At 47.1% G+C, this 21,394-nt stretch overlaps 1 protein-coding gene across 2 annotated transcripts in view; it reads right to left on the bottom strand.

The window, feature by feature from the left end:
- Nucleotides 1-950: 950 nt before the first annotated feature.
- Nucleotides 951-21,394, bottom strand: part of SPDL1 (spindle apparatus coiled-coil protein 1) — a 387,177-nt gene continuing 366,733 nt past the window's right edge. For both annotated transcript variants that reach the window (XM_086931423.1, XM_086931422.1), the window contains exon 12: nucleotides 951-1,852. In XM_086931423.1, the coding sequence (XP_086787549.1) occupies nucleotides 1,702-1,852 (151 nt within the window). In that variant the 3' untranslated portion in view covers nucleotides 951-1,701. The remainder of the gene's footprint in view (nucleotides 1,853-21,394) is intronic.

The following is a 21,394-nucleotide window of genomic DNA, read 5'->3' as shown; positions in this document are numbered from 1 at the left end:
TATACCTTGTTTTTAAGAATAAAATTGAATCATTTTTATCAGTAGTATTGGTTTGTGTATGATAATTCAATGCTCTTATGATGGTGTCTGTGTTTCATAAATTGTTGGACTGTGGCAGGCGAGAGGGTATTTTTATAATAACTGGTTATAGGTCTATCTTTAGAGACAAAGAATTTTATTTGCAATCCTTCACCCTGTCCTGTATTGGATTCGAGGGTATCTCCCTTTGTGTGGTGTTTAAGCATACCCAATGGCAGACAAACTAATCAGAAGATGGCATGAAACATCTGATGGTCACCAAGGAGCTTCATTACAATCAGGGAGGCACAAAGTTTTTTTGTTGGGATCGGTTTCTTCTCTGCCCATCATGGCTTGATCCTGCCCAGCTTTGGCTGTTAAGGATGCCATACTGTGCATGCGTGACTGTGAAGATAAATTGAGGAGGGTGAGCAGGAAGCTCCTGGCGGGGCATCCAGGACTGTACATATCTGTACCTAACTACTAATATCGAAGCTACCTAAATGAAGAGCATAGTACAGCTTCTTTGCATAAATTAACAGATTTACATGCATATTGTTTTCAAGGAAAAGCACCCGGAACAATAGATGGCAGGAATGTGTAGAACACGTAAATGTACAAAATTCATTTAGTAAACTGTCTCACCCCCATGTATTCCACCCGTGACAATCATGGGGAGAAATATCGATTTGGCTACATGTGGCGGCTCTCATGGGGAAGTTTCTTAGTAACAAAATTACACTGGTTGTTTTGTTTATTTTATGTTTTTACTTACCATACAAAAGGCTGTTTGTGTCTGATCCTAGAATGGAAGTACACTAGAAAGCTTTGGAATTTTTTGTAAGTGCCCATAAACCGTATAAACAGTTGCTAAATTAAGGTTATACATGTGTAGACCTGCTGGCACACAAAGAAATCAGCACGAAACATTATTGCATCATACTAATAAAGGTTATTTTTTATTATGAATATAAACTACATACATAGCTTAAGTGGATTACGAAACTGTTTTACTTTTAAGTAAAAAGAAAAAAAAGGATTATGTTTCCGTTTACTAGCACCAATGCTTCTCAACCACTTGTAAGGAAACATGGTCTATGTTGAGCAAATGGAATGAGGGTTCAGATTTTAACAGTGCTACATATAAATATATATTCTTTTAACATTCAACCATACCAGGCTAAAATATTTTTTACAATATTCTAAACATTAAATAAGATCTTCAAAGTCAGTGTTTACTACGCACTGCATTTTGAGCAATCGAGTTCACATTTTAATTTCTAATAGCAACACGTCCTTGGGTTACTGTTGAAAATATTATTTTGGAAATTCAGGCATGCCTTTCTTTGAAAGTTAAAGTGGCTTTGCAATCTTCATTATTCATATTCATGTATAATTGTATGCATCAGTTCAGAACAAAAATTATGAGCCATAACTGCCACGTGAGAGTCACCAGACACTGCTCAAGAGATCCGGGTTTAAACTGATGACCGCGTGCCTTTCCTGTACCGCGCGCTATCAATCAATACAAGAGCACGTTTACATGCGTGGTATGTAAAGAGACATTTTCAAACATCAAATGCTTTAAAACACCAGCATTAACACGTTGACGCCGAGTTTGTCCCATGTACCCTGTGAAAGCCACAGAGCTTCGTTTCTGACATCCGTGGTTGCTATTTCTCGTCACTGCTGAGGGCACTGTGTTGCAGCGGTTGGTTTTGAGGGCACGTGCATCACTGGATAAGCTTTCTGGCGCGTTTTCTTCTCTTGCCGTTTGGTCGTTATTTCGTCCTCTTCACATTTCATAGCTTTTGATTCACCAGGAGTGACTGACCTACAGGTAAAGCAGTAATTCTAATTTGAATCATAACACTGAAATTCATGTCTTAATAGCATGGTGAAGTCAAACACCGCGAAACGCTTATTCATATACATAAATAGTGGGCAACTCAAAAAAACTGCAAAAAACCTTGCTGGTTGTGAATTATGTACCGTGGATGCTTTCTACAGTAAATAAAACTGTGTCAACACAAACAGTGGTTAACATTAACCCAAAAGTTAGTATTAAAGGAAACCAACACGGTTTGTGGCCCAGTGAGCAATGTAAAAATAAATGTACATTAAAAGAGTTGCAAATTAGATAATGATAACAATATCATCTTTTAAATATGTTATCCTATAATAGATTTGAAGCTTTGCACATTTGAATAACTTTACGCAAACTGAATAGTTGTCATTTTACTCTGTTGGAAGAATTAAGGAGTAACTGGGTCTTACTGGGTGTGATAGCTACTGCAAAAGGTTACAAGCAGCTTTCAGTAAAAATAAAAATAACAAGGTATGGTCCCATGGGCAACGTAAGCAATGCAGACCATTTTGCTACTTTCGCACACTGGATACTGAACTTAAGCCTCAAACCTTAATAGTGTGCACATACGTAAATCAGTGTTTACGAAAGTGACATTTCTGGAGACAAGTTTGCTATAGACCAGTAAGCATCTAATGACTTGCATGAGATCTAACAACCAATACTGAAAGGGGTGAGCTTCATATTTTCACAATTAACACATAATTGGCATTTATATTCAAAGATACACATCATAAGCAGTGATTTACAATAGACAAGCATGTAGAACAAGAACACAGTAGTGGAGGATACAGCAAACAATATCAGTCATTGCTTAAAAACATCTTCAACGTACATTATATGCTTGAAAAACGTTTTCAAGTACATACTTGTCAAACCAACATAATATTCTATTACAAAGTAACTTGGAGCATATAGAAAAGATAATCTGCAGATAATCGAGAACTGATTAGGCTCACATTATTTTAACCTTTGTTCTGAGGTGCAGGAAACAAAAAACATAACATGCAAGGTATTACACATAAAAGGAACGAGGGTTGATTAATGTGGTAGTGTCGCTTACTATATACATTACACTGTAAGCACCTAACCATTATAAAAATATGGCATCAGAAAAAAACAGGATTAGAGGGTAAATAGTAAAAAGCGACCGCAAACTGTACTCTGTATCCTGGAACAGTCACAGCAATGCCCCTGCCTCAGTCAGTTAACCAAGAACATCATGGCAGGTCATCAACTAAATGCAGTTGCCTAAATAAAAAGCTAGAGTAGCAAGGCATTCACATTTGATTAGGGAAACGGAGAGAACACGAGATGGTGACAGAGCTTTTGTAAGATCAAACAGCAAGGTGTGAAATTAGGGCCGGACTGGGAACACAAAGCATCCCTGGCAATTTAGCCCCTGGGAGAGCACTGCCTGGCCGCAGGGGGCAGAAACGTGTGTTTGCTGCTTCTGTAACTGGGGGCCGATCTTGGAACACAGCTGCAAAACCGGCCCCCAGAAAAAACACCAGCCCCCACCATCAGAGTCTACCGGGTAAACGCCCGATACCCGGTACGGTTAGTCCGCACCTCAATCTAGACTAGGTGCCAGATTAAGTTTTTTGTCGTACAGGATAAGAGTTGCCACAACTGCATCTTTGGCATGTATGGCGATAAATGTTGCAGCGGACAAATGCTGTGAAAGTCTGGTGTAACTGCTAGTGTGACCCCCAACACCATGCCTCGATCACTCATCTATGAGCAAACCATGCCTTCTTGTCTTAGTTGCTCTATGTCCTACCCGCTTCATTCAGTCTCCCTATGCCTTGGGCCTAGCTTACGTTGCTCCAGCTCCTACGCTCACTGTCTCAACTATCCAACGTGATTGCACCCACACTGACCACACCATTGGTTCCGTTAACTCTGCCATCCCGACCATAACCCATTTCAGCCACTTCCAAGATCCAAACAAAGGTCCCGCAAATGTACTCCAAAATGGGGTGCAATTGTGGGACATGTACTCAAAACATTCCATGCAAGCTTGGCGTTTTCTCCCAGCATATAAGGGGCATTTTTACATTTTTCTGCATGTAAGTCCTTTGGGAGCTTCGTACAGAACAAATGCCAGTAGGAGGGGCATCCAACGATCCACTCTACACTGGGCGGTCATTCAAACACAAATTGTTCCATTCCCGTGTTGTGGCCACTAAATAGATGTTCTCCATATCCAGCAGTAACTACATCATTAGGAACGAACAGTAAATGAGAAGGGGCGGGGGGGAGGGGAGGGGTGGGGGGGGGGGGGGGACGGGGGGTGAGTGGCACATTTGCCATTTGTCAGACGTTGCCTTGCCAACCTGCTCAAAATAAAGCCATCTATCCCTACATACAGATCAAAAACTACTTATGCTTAGAGTACAGTAAATTTATGGCTTTGCTTTTTGTACTAAAATTGTATGACGATAAAGAATGAAAGTTGGGGGATTGCAGAGAATGATGCCCAGGAAGTAGGCAGCGCAGAGCTGAGGGTTGGAAATCGGCTGCTCAAACAGGCCGGAGCAGATGGGGCTTAGCACTTTGAAAACCATCTAATGAATGGGGAGAGGGCACGAGGACACACTAGGCAGCGATCAAGACCCTAATACATAGCGGATCGCATTGTAGGGACCCATGCAGTAGCCCAGATGGACGTGTAGGCTAGGCCTCTTATTCAGCAGAGTTGTGGAAATGGCAGTCAGGATCTGCGGCACGGAAGCTCAAGATTAACAGCAACTACAGGGTGAGCCTGGAAGGCGAGGTGGGGATAGGTGAAGACTCTGCAGTTGAATAGCTTTTGGCCTTGAAGCTTACCAATAATCAGTAAAGCGCATAGCCATAGAAAGAGGACTATCAGAAATCTGATGACATTGGCAAATACCACTGGACAAGAGCAAGTTTGCTGCGAGCATGATCCGACTACCCTAATTCCACACGGTTTCATGAGTACTGCCTCACTATAGAATCTCACTTTTGAGTTCCTGCTTGAGTTTCAGTGAGCCCACAGTCTGACCCAAGTGAAAGACAAATAAAGAACGACAGACACAGCTAATCACCTCCTTCTTAGATCACCAGCAAGCACGTCAAATTAGTGAAGAAACAAGGGCAATCCTTTTAAGAAAAGCACAGTATTTCCATCTCCCATTACTTCTCACAGGACACTATGAATAGGCGTAAAAGGTTCATGATGCTACGCCCCTGCCTCAAGCAGTATGCGTTTTGAAATGGGCTGTTGGACCAGGCAACGATGCTCATCACTCATGCGAACAAAACTACAGAATATTATGATCCTGGTCAGCAAGAGGGTTTCCTAGACTCCCTCTGGAATTAGATATGGACATTAAAAGGCTATTTTGAGGTACTGAAATGCCCTTCATTCCACAGGATAAGAAACTCTCGGATCAACGAACAGAGGAACGGAAACAACTGGAAGAAGCGTCAGGAACATGGTTTACAGGGCCCAAATCGAAGTAGCAGCAGAAATTGTTGCCATCCAGAGACCAGTCCAGTCCACATAGGAGGATACAGGAAATTATGTACTCTATATCACATGAAGGATTAGATCCTCCCTCATAAACACACACTGCAGACACCACCTCAAATAATTTCTGTCTGGGCCTGTGGAGGCATGTTGAACGTCTGGATGTCCGACAACCCACAAGACTAAAGGACGAGGACTCTTCTGTGTTATTCCTCAAGATTCTCTGGGTTGGTTAATTCACATTATCACTACCTCCAGGGCCTAGAGATCTACTCATTATCAGTTTGATCTCGGTCTATACGCAAATCAAGTTCATACTTAATCATCGCCTAGCCCCCACCATTTAGGTTACTCACACTCCCCACAAAAAGAAAAAATACTCATCCACACCCCTCAAGGTGCTGCAACACACCCATTTCCAGGTTGGACTGCATATCAAGTGCTCATTCGCAAAACAATACAGTTCCGGTGTATCTATCCTATGAATTGCCACCCCATCAGAACTCAATAGTATCCATGAACATGAACACAACAACTTATTATCTAATGAGGAAGAAAGCTCTAATTTACCTTCATTCTCTTTGACCTGAATAGCCCTTATCCAGGAGACTCGCCACTCAGACTTAGAAAGCAAGAAAACTGAACTGGGTGGTAAAGAGTTTCAGGCTAGTAAATCTACCCATGGCATGGTAAACAGATTCCTTGGAGTCCACACAGTATGGTGTGATCCCCATTGCGTTTATGCGCTTATCGGACCTACATTACAAAAACTTTACTCATTGGATCAATATATTCAAAAATTTAACATCAAACACGAGACACTAGGTACAATCCCTAACATTCTGCAGCAGCGGGTCAAAACTAAGACACTCTTGAGTGGTGACTGGAACCTGGTCTTAGTCCCATTCTAGGACGAATCCGATCAACTGATGACCAGTCCTAACAGCCGGGCGTACTAGAGGACTTGATGAAGGATTACTCCATATTAGATCCCAGGAGAATGGTGCAGCAAAGGGAGAGATATTACATATTCGCCTCACACACAGACTACATTTTATCTTTAGCCTTGCTCCATGACCATACAAAAACAAAGCTATTCAACCCAACAGCGTGTCAGACCATGACACCATCCACACTTGGTTAGAGCTGGATGTAATAAAACCTCCAGTTGTTCAGTGGTGTTTTCACCTGTCCAGGTATAGACTCCCAGACAACCACAAAAGGATTTCCTCTGCACATATTTAGAGGAAGATCTTCTCACTCGGGATTCTATGGGCAGCGAGCTAAACCTCCACAAGAGGTGAAATCACGTGCGACACTAGACATGCTGCCTATGTGTAATTGGCTGGAAAGTACAGTCAAAGAACGACCGGCTGCTCGGTCTCCCATTCCCAAGAGGCACTATGTGCGCTGCTAGGCACAGTTTCTTGGTAGGTGTGTGCATCACAAAGCATGATCAGAGCGTTTACTGCATGATTTCAGAGTATATTGTTGGATACTGATTTACATCTTATTGAAAGATGGGAGCAACTTGGGATTGAGCAAGGATTGCACACATTAGACAATTACTAATGGTTTTGACGATATAAATGCTTGGAGATGTACAAGGACCGTGATGATGAGAAAACTCAATAAAGAGTGGTTAAACCATGAATAAGACGTGTGTTTTTTTCAATATGGTATACTCAACAGATTAATTTAGAGATAAAATCGTACACAACTAGTTTCACATTTCTGAGGGAATTGCCAAATGTTGATATTGAGCATATACTGGCAAATCTCTGAATATATTTTCCCAATTGCACATAAATGTTACAGCTGTTTGTATTCCATTTAATTACATGTGCCCACAAAAAAGGAAAACTGCTTTTACGATTTTCCCCCCACAGTGGTATTTTTGCACAATTGCATTAAGTATCGAAGTCTTTTTTAAGCCTTAGATATCATTCAATCTGAGAAATGTGTTTTCTGACACTCACAATGGGTTTACAGTTGCCTTTCATAGTAAAGAACAAGTTATTTACCTTTGGTAACGCTGCCTGGTGGTCACTCTATGCAACTGCATATCGTATTTTTTACCTTTACGATATCCCCAGGTGTCAGACTAGAGCCCTATGTTCAAGAGCAATTGTTCCAGCATAGCAGTAGGTGGTGCCATCAGAGCTACAATGGTCTCGCATTACCCTAGAAGAGACTGCATGGAGTCACCTATTGGCAGCACCCGTGCACACAGGCTAGAGTTAAGTCTTGCGCTTTTTTTGCGCTGTCAGAAGTGGATACCATGACAAATTGGAGATACTAGTGTGCCAAGACTAACTAAGGACCTTTTTGCAGACACCTGGGTCTAATGCACAAAAGTGGAAGGGCGAGAGGAATCTGCAGTTGAAGTATCCACTAGAAAGGAGTTACAGAAAGTAACTTGTACTTCTGATAGGTATTTCTAATAGATTTCTCACCTCTAGAATAGATACCCAAGAAGTACCTCTCAAAAGTTGGAGGGTCTGAGGAGTGGACTCGCACAAAAAAGTTGTGCAGAACTGAAAGGGTAAAAAGGACCTCTATGTGGACCTAATTGTAGTGCTCGATGAGTGTTTGCATCGATGATCAAGTAGCAGCCAGAAAGACCTCATCAATGCAGTTGAAGTATGCTTTCGCTCTGGTGGAAATAGGTCTCTTTGCTGGCCTTAGCACAGCATGTGTTTTTGCACAAGACGATTTACAGGGAGTCTGCCTTTTAACTGCCTTCCCCTTCTTTGCACCGTAAAACCAAACTATGAGCAGGTCATCGAGCCAGTATTATTTTGTGCCCTCGATGTAAAAACTAAGGGCTCTCCAGGTAAAATATCTCCTCCTCGTCAAGGACGATGGCCTGACCTTCTTAGAATGGAAAGCGGCAATACAACCTTTGGTAGAAAGAAATCCATATGTCTCAGCACCAATTTGTCTGGAAAGTGGTGTACGCAGGTTGCACTGAAAGTGCCTGCAGGTCACTAACATGATGTACAGAAATGATAGCAATAAGAATAAAATGCCTAGATGGTGAAGAGAAGCTGTGCACGGGATTGGACAGCATGCATATCAAAAAGAGGTAGACAAATTAAGGTCCTATTAAGGCATAATGAAGGACTTCGGTATAACACACACCTAAGTTCATTTAGGAATCTTATCACACAGGGGGACAAAAAAAGATTACTTAGGACAACTTAAAAAGACAGGAGAAGGGCAGACTTGCCACCTTTAAATGTGCCCACTGAGCCTTTCTGGGCAATAGATAAAACAAACAAGTGACCATCTGATAGCTTGGCCTACAGAGGATAACGCCACAAATTTCTCCCAAAACAACAAGTAGATGGACTTAGTTGAAGAGCACCTAGCCGCGGAATCACATCCACTACTTCGGTGGGCAGGTCGAAATTGTCACTTATCAACTTCAATGCAAGCGGTGTAGATTATGGTGTATTGGGTACAGAACCCTGCTGTGAGAAATTGTGTCTTTTTACATGGTTAGCCCCCTCTTTTTGCCTGGTATTTGATGTGGTTTTGGTTGTAGTGCACAGGGTCTCTGCCAAGAAGATTCCCTGTGCCAGTGCTTCTTCCCTAAAACATACACGTACAATTGCCAGCAGGCATTTTCTGAGAGTGTTCTCCCTAGCATTCATCAACCTGCCAGAAGATTGGCTACCAGGGATATCCCCTGTTGGTCCAGTCAGTTCCAAAGGAGCAGTACCTACAGAAACACTATTCAGGACGACCTGCTTGAGTGATACCAGATGGCAGTTATGTTGTCAATCAGGACCTGTATTGACCTTTTTTCATGATGAATAGGGAATTCTATCAGAGCGAGCCTGATGGTACAAAGCGTTGAAAGACTGATATGGAGCATGCATTCTTTGGGGGGAAAGTCTTTGAATGCCATCATGTCTAGGATAGACCCAATGAAGAGAACACTCTGTGTAGATGGGACTTCAGAAGTCAATGGGAAACCCAGAAGAGAAATAATCATTTGAAGGTGGCCTGTGACATACCGTGGCAAGTTCACATTGTGCAACCAGTCATCTAGGTACAGGAATACATGTATTACCAATCTCCCACATTCAAGGCCAGCAATACTTGACTACACCACCACCACCACCACCACTACCACTACAACCACTGGACCATGATGCCATAAGGTGGGGGCTTGGGAGAAGGGAGTCAGTGTTTTTGAGGTGGTAGAGTACAGCGGGCACTGGCACTACTGTTGCTGGCAACCGATCATGAAAGGAGCTGTACATTTGTAGAGGTGTCCAGTTGCGAAGGTTGCCTTTACCAGGACTGTTGAGCTCGAGAATAATAACATTTTCTGTATGCTGATTGGACTGACTTGCTGATGAGGCCAGGTCCTGTGAGTGAGCGTGAAGTGTTTATGGGAAGAGTCTGCCTCGTCAGTACAAACCTGAATAACATCCAAAAGGCATGTCCATCAGGGAGGCTGGGACAGTTTCTGAAAAGCACACACTTTCAACAGGCTTAAATAAACAGTGTTAACAGAAATGCCAACAGACCAGGCTATTTATTGTATGTGCAGGATCAAATCCACACTTCAGGATCTGCTCTGCAGTATCCAAGCCATCACTGATTAAATCTAAAATGGCTTCTTCTAGTGTGCCAGTAGGCTTTCAATTGCTAGTTGGACTAATTAGCGTAAGGCATGGATATAGCAGCCAAGTTGACCTGTGACCTTCTCCATATTAAAAGTAAGGATGTCCGATGCAAAACTCTGACGTCCAGTCATTTTGACTACCTGTTCAAAAGGCCGTAGGGAACGGCATCCGATTTCAGTTCTGAGCAGAAGGCTGCAAAGCCACCTCTCTGGCAATGAATGAGACACTAAGAAAGGTATGTTAACAGGAGAAGGTCTACGTCAACAGGAAATTTCTCTACGTACTACCTGGCCCGAAGCAGAGCATAATTAACAAGCATTTGCAATGCAATAGGTCTTGCATTAGGAAAGTTTGAGCTATTGGTCTTGTAAATACAATTTTTTTTTATTTATGTGTTGTTTTTGAAAATAGCTAAATTAATAGCTTTGTCAACTACAATGCCAATTGTTCCAACTTTCGCAAATGTTACACCTATAGCATTTGTAATGCAACATGTTTTGTATTTACGCGACTTAGATGTATTTATATTACAAATAACAATGGCTTTTAATTTTTTTAAATAATTAATACTTAAATAAAAGTGATTGTAATTTATAATGGCAATAGCTTAAACTTTTGTAAATAACTTTTGTGAAGATTATGTTCAGTGCATTTTATTGTGACGAAAATCCAAGAACAGAAGTGAAATAATAACATCTTTTTGTGACATTTGTAATAAAGCTTGAAACATGGAGAGAACATATTTGAACCAGTGATGCTGTCGTGGTGCTAAGTGATGCTGTGGCTGCACAGAGTGATGCTGTGGTTACGCTGAGTGATGCGGTGGTTGCACTGAGTGATGCTCTGGTAGCGCCGAGTGATGCTCTGGTAGCGCCGAGTGATGTTGTGGTTGCGCCGAGTGATGTTGTGGTTGCGCCGAGTGATGTTGTGGTTGCGCCGAGTGATGTTGTGGTTGCGCCGAGTGATGTTGTGGTTGCGCCGAGTGATGTTGTGGTTGCGCCGAGTGATGTTGTGGTTGCGCCGAGTGATGTTGTGGTTGCGCCGAGTGATGTTGTGGTTGCGCCGAGTGATGTTGTGGCTGCGCCGAGTGATGTTGTGGTTGCGCCGAGTGATGTTGTGGCTGCGCCGAGTGATGTTGTGGTTGCGCCGAGTGATGTTGTGGTTGCGCCGAGTGATGTTGTGGTTGCGCCGAGTGATGTTGTGGTTGCGCCGAGTGATGTTGTGGTTGCGCCGAGTGATGTTGTGGTTGCGCCGAGTGATGTTGTGGTTGCGCCGAGTGATGTTGTGGTTGCGCCGAGTGATGTTGTGGTTGCGCCGAGTGATGTTGTGGTTGCGCCGAGTGATGCTGAGGTTGCGCCGAGTGATGCTGAGGTTGCGCCGAGTGATGCTGAGGTTGCGCCGAGTGATGCTGAGGTTGCGCCGAGTGATGCTGAGGTTGCGCCGAGTGATGCTGAGGTTGCGCCGAGTGATGCTAAGGTTGCGCCGAGTGATGCTAAGGTTGCGCCGAGTGATGCTAAGGTTGCGCCGAGTGATGCTGAGGTTGCGCCGAGTGATGCTGAGGTTGCGCCGAGTGATGCTGAGGTTGCGCCGAGTGATGCTGAGGTTGCGCCGAGTGATGCTGAGGTTGCGCCGAGTGATGCTGAGGTTGCGCCGAGTGATGCTGAGGTTGCGCCGAGTGATGCTGTGGTTGCGCCGAGTGATGCTGTGGTGGTGCCGAGTGATGCTGTGGTGGTGCTGAGTGATGCTGTGGTGGTGCTGAGTGATGCTGTGGTGGTGCTGAGTGATGCTGTGGTGGTGCTGAGTGATGCTGTGGTGGTGCTGAGTGATGCTGTGGTGGTGCTGAGTGATGCTGTGGTGGTGCTGAGTGGTGCTGTGGTGGTGCTGAGTGGAGCTGTGGTGGTGCTGAGTGGTGCTGTGGTGGTGCTGAGTGGTGCTGTGGTGGTGCTGAGTGGTGCTGAGTGGTGCTGTGGTGGTGCTGAGTGGTCTGTGGTGGTGCTGAGGGATAATGTGGTGGTGCTGAGTAATAATGTGGTGCTGCTGAGTGGTGCTGTGGTGCTGAGTGATAATGTGGTGGTGCTGAGTGATAATGTGGTGGTGCTGAGTGATAATGTGGTGGTGCTGAGTGATAATGTGGTGGTGCTGAGTGATAATGTGGTGGTGCAGAGTGATAATGTGGTGGTGCAGAGTGATAATGTGGTGGTGCTGAGTGATAATGCGGTGGTGCTGAGTGATAATGCGGTGGTGCTGAGTGGTGCTGCTGAGTGATGTTGTCGTGGTCCGGAGTGGTGCTGTGGCAGTGCTGGGTGGTGCTGTGGTGGTGCTGAGTGATAATGTGGTGGTGCTGAGTGATGCTGGGGTAGCGCTGAGTGATGATGCAGAGGGCAGAAAGGCACAAACTAGTCCCAAAGTAATGATGCTTTATATGTAGCCAAATGGAACTACAGACCTCGTTTTTAGCTAGATACAGGATCAATTAAAACAATGTGACTTTCTCTAAAATCCCAAATATGTTACACTATACCATTTGATAGAATATGACTAGCTAGAGCGGAAAAAGCTGACTAAATTGCTGGGTGCAGTGGTATGCTAGTCAGTATTAGGTGAGGGGGTATAATCGATAACTAGAGATAGTTTTTTTTATCATCATGGACTATAGACTCACTTTTAATTTAGAGACTCAGTCTCACTTCGGCGTGGTGCGGCTTTAGATGTCGCATTGTGGTTTAAATGAAGATGCTGGTCTATGGGGTAAAAGCAAGAGCGTGTAATCAAAAGGAGTCCTGGGATAGAGCAGGTCTCATAAAATGAGGGTGATATTAGAGTTACCTAAGTTCAGCAGTTGTGACTAAGCAGTGGAGGTCACGATGGAACAGCAGAGAAAATTCTCCCGCTGATCAATGAGACAGTAGGAAGGCTACGGTAGAAGGGGAGACACAGTAAAGTAGATATCCAATTAATATCAGTCAAAGGTGTATAACTGGGTGGACTATCTGGGTACCTAAATTAGGCCAGAAGGGATGAAGAAAATCAGGTATAAAGGTTACCTTATTGAAAATTAGTGAAGAGCTGCCCACGTCCAGAAATATCTAGTTTTCCAGTGAGTGTTGAAACAGCAAAATGGACCTTGCACTTCCGTGAATTCGTGCAAGTGGCCAACTGAAAGGAAAGCCAGGAGTTGGTAAGTAAAACTAGAGTGGCTGAATCTGTTACCGCTGTGCTAAAGAGAGGGGTAGGGACCAGGTGCACTGGCACATGAAGCCGAAACCTATAGTCAGGCGTGTTTTATAAAGTCACTTTCATGCTAATGAGCATCAGTGTCCCAGGAGGCAGATCTTTCTGTCGACCTGCATTTCAGAGTCTGCAAGACTACTTCATCCATAATTTGAAAAGACGTCCGTATGTAGGGGATGCATTGCTGCCATGATTTGGCTGTATGGCATACATTAAGCAAACTTAACAACAAACGTTTTAAATACGTGTTTTGGTCAAAAAAATATTTGTAGAGAACAAAGTGTTGAAAACTATTGAAGGATTTTTTAAGGACAGGGTTTACAAAGCTCTTTCATCTTGTCTCAGAATATTGTTGGTGGAAAGATTAGTTAAATCTAGAAAGGAAAGTTTTGTAAACAAAACGTTTCTATCATAAAGCATTTCCACCATGTCATCCCGATAAAAGCTCCCGGCTCCCACATTCCCCTGTCCCTCTTTTCACTGCCTCCAGGGTGATGAAATCCGGAGTCACTAGTGCAGCTGCGAGCCTTCACGATGAGAGCGGTTTTAACCAATCCCCGCTCTCCTGAGCAGCGCCTGTTGTTGGGCTCGCGCCGCACACCATTGAAGGCCCACTTCCTGCACGGGGTATTGGGGGGGGGGCTTCCAGCCTTTCTTGTGGCAAAGTGGTCTCTGCATTAACTGAAAACAAGCAGAGCATGAACAAATGTATGTTTAATTATTTATTTATGGGCCTTCTTAGCAGGAGCAAAAGCCCTAAATGTGTACAAAGAGATGTTTACGGCTTGAAGGCAGAGTGCCTAAGTGAAGGGGGAGACAGGTTAGCGCCTTACAAATGACCTCAAATGAAGCGACGTCTGAGGCATGGAAACAAACCTGAAGTGACGTCAGATTGGATGGTTTTGCACCGGAATGGGCGCGCTCTGAGAGCACGGGTTCAACTGGTAAACAATTGTTACAGCGGAGTTTGCATTTATATAGCGCTTTCCACCCCTGGCGATGCATCGAGGTGCTTTTATGGATGATTGCGTGCCACCCTTGGGCAGGCTTGGGTGAAGGAGGCAGCCACATCACAACCATACATTCTTCCACCCAAGCGGTTTGATGCCCTGCTTTGTCATGCGTTGGCACTGTACTCTGGCTGCAGTGACGCGCCAGGAGTGACAGACATCCTGGTGTGCGGCTGCGGCTTGGAGTAGGGGTGGGCTCAGTGTGCCCTCCGAGGGAGGGGTGTGCTTGTGTGGCAGAGGTTGTCACTGCAAGCGTGCGCTTTGGGTGGAGGAAAGTGCAGTGTGCAGTGTGGCACGTGTGGTGTGTCTAAGGATGTCTGCTCCACATTCGGGTGAGGCTGGCAGCACCGCTTCACCAACGGCAAGCCAGCAGACACAGCTCTAGAACAGCCCCAGGAGCAGGCAAGATACAGCCAGACTTTGTAAATTCCACCTAAGAGAGAGTTTTCTGAGCGAAAGCACTTCACCAGTGAGATTAACAAGCTCTCGGCATTGACGTGGCGGGGGTGGCCGAAAAGCACGGATTTAAATACAAGTTCTGCAGGACACGTTTGCATTGTTCTGTCAGATGTAGGGAGGGGGTGGGCAGGCTGATTAGCTGCGGAGCGGATCTCTTTGAAGTAGCTCACGGCCGTGAAAATTAAAGCAATTAGGGGGCAGGTGGGAGGGAGGCTGTTAGGCAGAAGGCTCGGGGCAGATGTCAGATTAGAGGGAGGGGGTGGGCTGCCTGCAACTCGAGTGACCATATGGAGAGGGAGGGGGGTGGGCTGCCTGCTGGGAGAAGCTTGTGTGAGGGAGACTGGGCTGCCTTTGATGATCGAATGCAAGCTCGTGCACGAGGAGCTTGTGGTCACGTGAACTGTTGGAAATCCTCATCGTAAAAAGTCAGTTTTGTGGTTCCGTTGCATTAGGTCTCTCTGCGAGACCTAAAAAGGAAGCAGGGTTTAGCAACTGAAGGTGGTTGAAGATCTCTGTCAAAATATTAGTCTTTGGTCTTTCTGAGAGCAAACTCAGCTCTAGAGGATTTGCGGCTTTATGCACAAAAGTGGTAATGAAAGAGACTTCCACTGTCTGGCCCCAGAGGGATACGGAATGTCTTCTTCTAGAGAGGTATCGAGACCACTGCCTTTCTAGAAATCAAGTTAAGGACCCACATCTGAGTAAGAATGAGGAAGACCACTAGTGATGTCACATTGAGTAGGTGGATTCGCAGCTTTTCTGGACCAGTTTGTACCCCAGGAAATATTAAATTGATAGATCTTTAGGAAGGTGTATCCATCAGAAACATTTGTCCTCAAATAGGCTCTCTGCTGTTGCTTTCTCCAGTGGAATGTTACCAATACAAACAAGCATAGCAGGATGAATAAGGACTGTCACATTAGAGATAGAAAGGGCAGAAACAACTTTAAACTATGCCTGGTGCATCCACAAACAGCCTTTGGGGAAGAAGACATTTGTATCAACCAGATGGACAAAGATCAGTGCAAATGATACTGAATATTAAGTATATGCCCCTTTGCTTGTGATTCAGTTGTCAATTCATACCAACACAATTTGTGAGACAAAGCTATGTAACACAAAGTACTATGATTTGAATTCTCAGTAGTGAGCACCTGCTGAAAAATATGCTGCTTAGGGCCGGCCTGTAACATCAGTGGTGGAATGAAATATAAAAGTTTGGTCCTTCATAACCACCCACTTCATCAATAGCACTTACCCTCAGTCCCAGCTGATGTGCTTTACTCAAGATTAGGCTAATGAATATACAATTACTGACAGTTCTCTTCAACTCCCCCTTACAAGAGGGACGCATTCTTCAGGCATGGAAGCACACAAACAGTCTTGCCCCTTTTAAAAAAGTCACACAAACAGTCTTGCCCCTTTTAAAAAAGTCCAATTTAAATCCCTCCAATGGGTCTAACTTCAGACTGATTTAGATGCTTACCCTTTTTTCCAAAACCTTAGAGAAACATGTTAACTTGCAACTATCTGCTATCGTGGACTGTCAAAACTTTATTCATCGCTCGCAGTCTGGCTTCGGAGCGGGATAGTGTACGAAATCCGATCTTCAGGGAGTCACATAGCATCTGAGTCGGCTCCTAGATAATGGTGGAACAGTTGCTTTGATCCTACTCTACCTAAGCGCAGCCTTCAATACTGTATCACACACCGTCCTACTAGAAAGACAGGAGAACTTGGGTCTCCAAGGGACAGCTTTGTTTAGGATGACCTAGTTTTTACAGGATCGAACCTTTCAAGTATTTTCTTTCAGCTTAACATCAAGGTCCCACTCTCTTACCTCTGAAGTGCCTCAAGGTCCCACCTTATACCCAATGTTGTTCAACATCTATATTCCCCCTCATGCAGATATAGTGGAAAGCTGTGTCCTTACCCTGTTTTCCTACACAGATGACACACCGATCATAGTTACCTAGCATTTTCTGCCACAACACCTATGGCTTTAACTCTTGTCTTGGCAATATATCCACCTCGATGAACATCAGCTCATTAAAGTTGAATGGCGACAAGACTGAGGTGATGGGTAAGAATCCCCCGTTATGGGTCTCATAACACTGACCTGATGCCCTCCCTGTACCGGTCTCTAAAGTGAAGAACCTACGTTTTTGGCTAGATGTCAATCTTTCAATGCAAACCCAAATCACCAAGGTAGCCTCTACCTGCTTCACTGTGCTGAAATGGCTGAAAGAAATCATCTGGATACTTCCTTTTTCAGCTCAGAGGACGGATATCCAGGTCTTGATTCAATCAATACTGGATTACGGCAACATTTTCTATCTGGGGCTGGCAAGGTTTTTATCAGACCTCTGCAAGCCATTCACAACTCTGCTGCCCGCCTCCTGTTTCATCTTCCCAAATGTGCCTCTGTGTCGTCTCTTCTTCACGAACTTCACTGGCTCACAGTGGACAAACACACAGTTCAAAGCCCTATACTATATGCATAAAGCTAGGTTGAATCCTGGTCCACTCTACTTACAAGAGACAGTGGAACCATGCTACCCAACTTGCTCCCTTCTGTCGAGCAACCAATTCCTTTGTAAGGCCCCCAGAGTCAAAATGGCCCACGTGAGGGGTTGCTCCATATCATCCCAGCAGGTCAGGTCGCTCCCCACGCCGCACAGCTCCACCAGTTGTGCCTGTGCCTTCCCCCTACTGCCTCCTGCCTTAGTGAGTTCGCCGCTGCTATGCCACACTGTGTAATTCTGCTTCATGTGCATTGTTTGACTGCCTGCAACTGCTGTATCTCTGCCCATTGCCTGATTATTAACTTTTTTCCACTTTTGCCTTCTGTAACCCTTACCCCTCGCCATTGTCCCTGTTCCCGCCGCAGCCCCCCTGCGGCCCGCCCCCTTCTTGCCTTCTGTTTCCCGCTCCCACACGCCCATTCGCCACCCCACCTCCCAGCTGCTCCTCCCTCCCACCTCGCCTTAAATGGCGGCCGCGCCACTGGCGAGAGGCAAGCCCATCTGCGAGCGTCCGCGCCTGGACCGCGCCCAGCACCAGAACCCCGGACCTCCGCGCACGCAAGACTCAGATAAGACGCCAAAAGTCTCCTCGCACTCACTGCCGGTCGAGACCACCGCTGCTTCCAGGCCGCCCCCAAACACACACACGGACCATTCTCCTGCCGCACCTGTAACCTCACCTGTGACAGATGCTCCAAGCCCCCAAGGACCGGACCCAACCACCTTCGCTGCATACTCATCAACACCCGCTCCGCACGCAAACATGCCATCGAACTCTGGAACCTGCTTGACACCTACGCCCCAGACGCTGCCTTCCTGACCAAGACCTGGTGGAACATCTCCTCGGCACCCGACATCGTTATAGCCATCCCGGACGGCTACAAGATCACCCGCAGGGTTTGCGCCAACGGATTTGGAGGAGGTTTAGCCATTGTCTACAAGTCCACTCTCAAAGTCTACACCCACGCAGAAGACCCCCTCAACTCTGCCGAACACCTGCACTTCAGGATCCACACCGACCCCAACACCACCCCCAGAGGAACACTCGTCTACAGACCCCCCCCCCCGAGCTCAGTTCAGCGACTCCATCGCAGACACCCACGCACTCGCCTCGACGGACTACATCCTCCTCGGGGACCTGAACTTCCACCTCAGGAACAACGACGCCAACTCCGCCACCCTGAACGACGACCTTGCCAACCTCGGCCTCAAACAACTCGTCACCACACCCACACAGGCCGCCGGCCAAACGCTTGACCTAGTCTTCTCCACAAGCACCCACGTCGCCTTCAACCACACCACCGAACTCCACTGGACCAACCACCATTGCATACATTTCACCTTCAACAAACCAACCAAGCACCACTGCACCCAACAACTGCCTCGCCGCTGCTGAAGCAAAGTCATCGAAGACCAGCTGAGCCCACCCACCGACCCCACAAACCCAGACGCCGCCGTCCGCAACTTCAGCCAGTGGATCAACGACCGCACCAACACCCTCGCCCCACTCAAGAAACCCTACAACAGCCACACCAACAAGCCATCTGGTTCTCCGAAGAGCTCCAGACCTCCAAACGCACTTGCCGGAAACTGGAGAAGAAATGGCTCCACGATCGCACACCAGACAGCCACGTAGCCCACAAGGACGCCACCCGCAGACATCACCACCTCATCAGAACAGCCAAGAGATCCTATTTCAAAGCCCGCCTGGACAACAACGCACACAACAGAAAAGAGCTCTTCAGCATAGTGAAGGAACTCTCCAACCCCAGCGCCAACACCAACGACATCCTGCCCTCTTATGATCGGTGCGATTCACTGGCCACCTTCTTCCACCGCAAGATCGCCGACATCCACGACCGCTTCAACACCAGAACCGCCCCGAATACGGCACACCCTAACCCCCGCAAACATCCCCTGCACCAACTGCCTGACATCTTGGGCCAACGTCAACGACGACGAGACACGCAAGGTCATGAACTCCATCCACTCAGGATCACCGTCAGACCCCTGCCCACACCAAGTCTTCAACAAAGCAGACAACCATCGCACCTCAACTACGGAAAGTCATCAACACTTCCTTCGAGACAGCGACATTCCCGGAAAGCTGGAAGCACTCCGAAATCAACGCCCTCCTCAAGAAGCCCAAGGCGGACCCCAAGGACCTCAAGAACTTCTGGCCCATCTCCCTGCTCCCCTTCCCGGCGAAGGTCATCGAGAGAATAGTCAACATGCAACTGGCCCGCCACCTCGAGGACAACAACATCCTAGACCCATCCCAGTCGGATTCAGACGTAACCACAGCACTGAGACAGCCCTCATAGCCGCCACAGACTACATCAGGCGCCAACTAGACAATGGCGAAACATCAGCCCTCATCCTCCTGGACCTATCAGCCGCCATCGACATGGTCTGCCACCGCACACTAAAGACCCGCCTCCAAGAAGCCGGAATCCATGAGAAAGCCCTAGACTGGACCACGTCCTTCCTTTCCGGCAGAACCCAGAGAGTCTGCCTCCCACCCTTCCGATCCGAAGCCACCGACATCTGCGGCGTACCCCAGGGCTTTTCTCTGACCCCAGGACACCCCCCACGCCGCACGGCTCCTCAGCTGCAAGCGCGTCTCTGCCCTCGGAGCCGCAGGTTCGCCCCTGACCTTGGTGTCCCCTGCCGCTCCTTATCTTTTGTTTTTCCGCTGCTGCCCACACTTGGGACTTGATTTGTGCTTTTTTCCTGCATTTTTAGGCGTTTTCCTGTATTTCTAGGTGTTTTTGTTGTTATCCTCGTATTTTGTGCTCTTCTGCCCTCTGGTGTGCGCCCCATCCGACCCCGCTTTCCGCTGCTGCTCCCTCGCGGCCAGCCCCCTTTCCTTTCTGTACCCCCGTCCATTTGACGCCCCGCTCCCGCCTCCCAGCTGATCCTCCCTCCCACTTCGCCTCATATGGAGGCCGCACGGCGGCCGCACATGGGACGCGCGCAGTGGGCGAGCCTAAGGCAAGCCCGTCTGCGCCCAGTGCCAGGACCCCTGGCCCTCGACGATGCCAACCCACCCGACGGACTTACAACGCAGCCACCCTCCACGCACTCAACACCGGCCGGAACCCCGCCTGCTACCGAGCCACCCCGAAACGCACCCACGGACCCTTCACCAGCCAAGCCTGCAAATTCACCTGCCTACGAACCTGCACTACACCCGCCAAGCCAAGCACCAGCAACAACCACCTCAAATGCATCCTGCTCAACACCCGCTCCGTCCACAGGCACGCCGTCAAACTCTGGAACCTCCTAGACACAACCTCACCGGACGACGCCTTCCTCACGGAAACCTGGATGAACGCCTCCACAGCCCCCGACATTGCCATAGCCATGCTATAGGGCTACAAGATCACCCAGAGGGACCGCATCAACCAAACCGGAGGAGGCATCGCCATCGTCCACAGAAACACCATTCGAGTCACGATCAACTCCCTCACCGCTGCCGACCACCTCCACTTCCAGATACACACCAACCCCAAGACCACCCTCAGAGGCACTCATCTACAGACCCCCTGAATCAGGCACACAATTCAACAAAGCCATCGCAGACTTTGTCAGCTCGCACGCCCTAACCTCAGACTACATCCTCCTAGGCGACCTCAACTTCCACTTGGAGATTAACAATGACAGCAACATCGCCACCCTGCTGGACAACCTCGCCAACCTCGGACTCAAGCAACTGGTGAACACCCCCACCCACTACGCCGGCCACACGCTTGACCCAGTCTTCTCCTCCAGCAAGCACATCTCCTTCAGCCACTCCACCGCAATACCCTGGACAGATCACAGCAGCGTCCACTTCAACTTCAGGAGAACCACGACCCACCACCTTCCGCAATAGGTTCACTGCAGAAGCTGGAGCAAGATCACCACCGACCAGCTCACCACCTCCCTCAGCCAGAACCCCCCCCGCCAACACGACGGACCACAACGAAGCAGCCCGCAACTGCACACAGTGGCTCACCAACTGCGGCTCACTCATCCCCCGTCACAGCCACATCTCTGCCTATCTGAAAGACCTGCACTGGCTCCCCGTCAGCAAGAGGATCACGTTCAGACTCCTCACCCACGCACACAAGGCTCTCCACGACATGGGCCCCAAATAC

This window comes from Lissotriton vulgaris, chromosome 7 (genome assembly GCF_964263255.1).
Source record: "Lissotriton vulgaris chromosome 7, aLisVul1.2, whole genome shotgun sequence".
NCBI lineage: Eukaryota > Metazoa > Chordata > Amphibia > Caudata > Salamandridae > Lissotriton > Lissotriton vulgaris.
The sequence above is the reverse complement of the archived record's forward strand: the minus strand, read 5'-3'. Positions and strand labels throughout refer to the sequence as shown.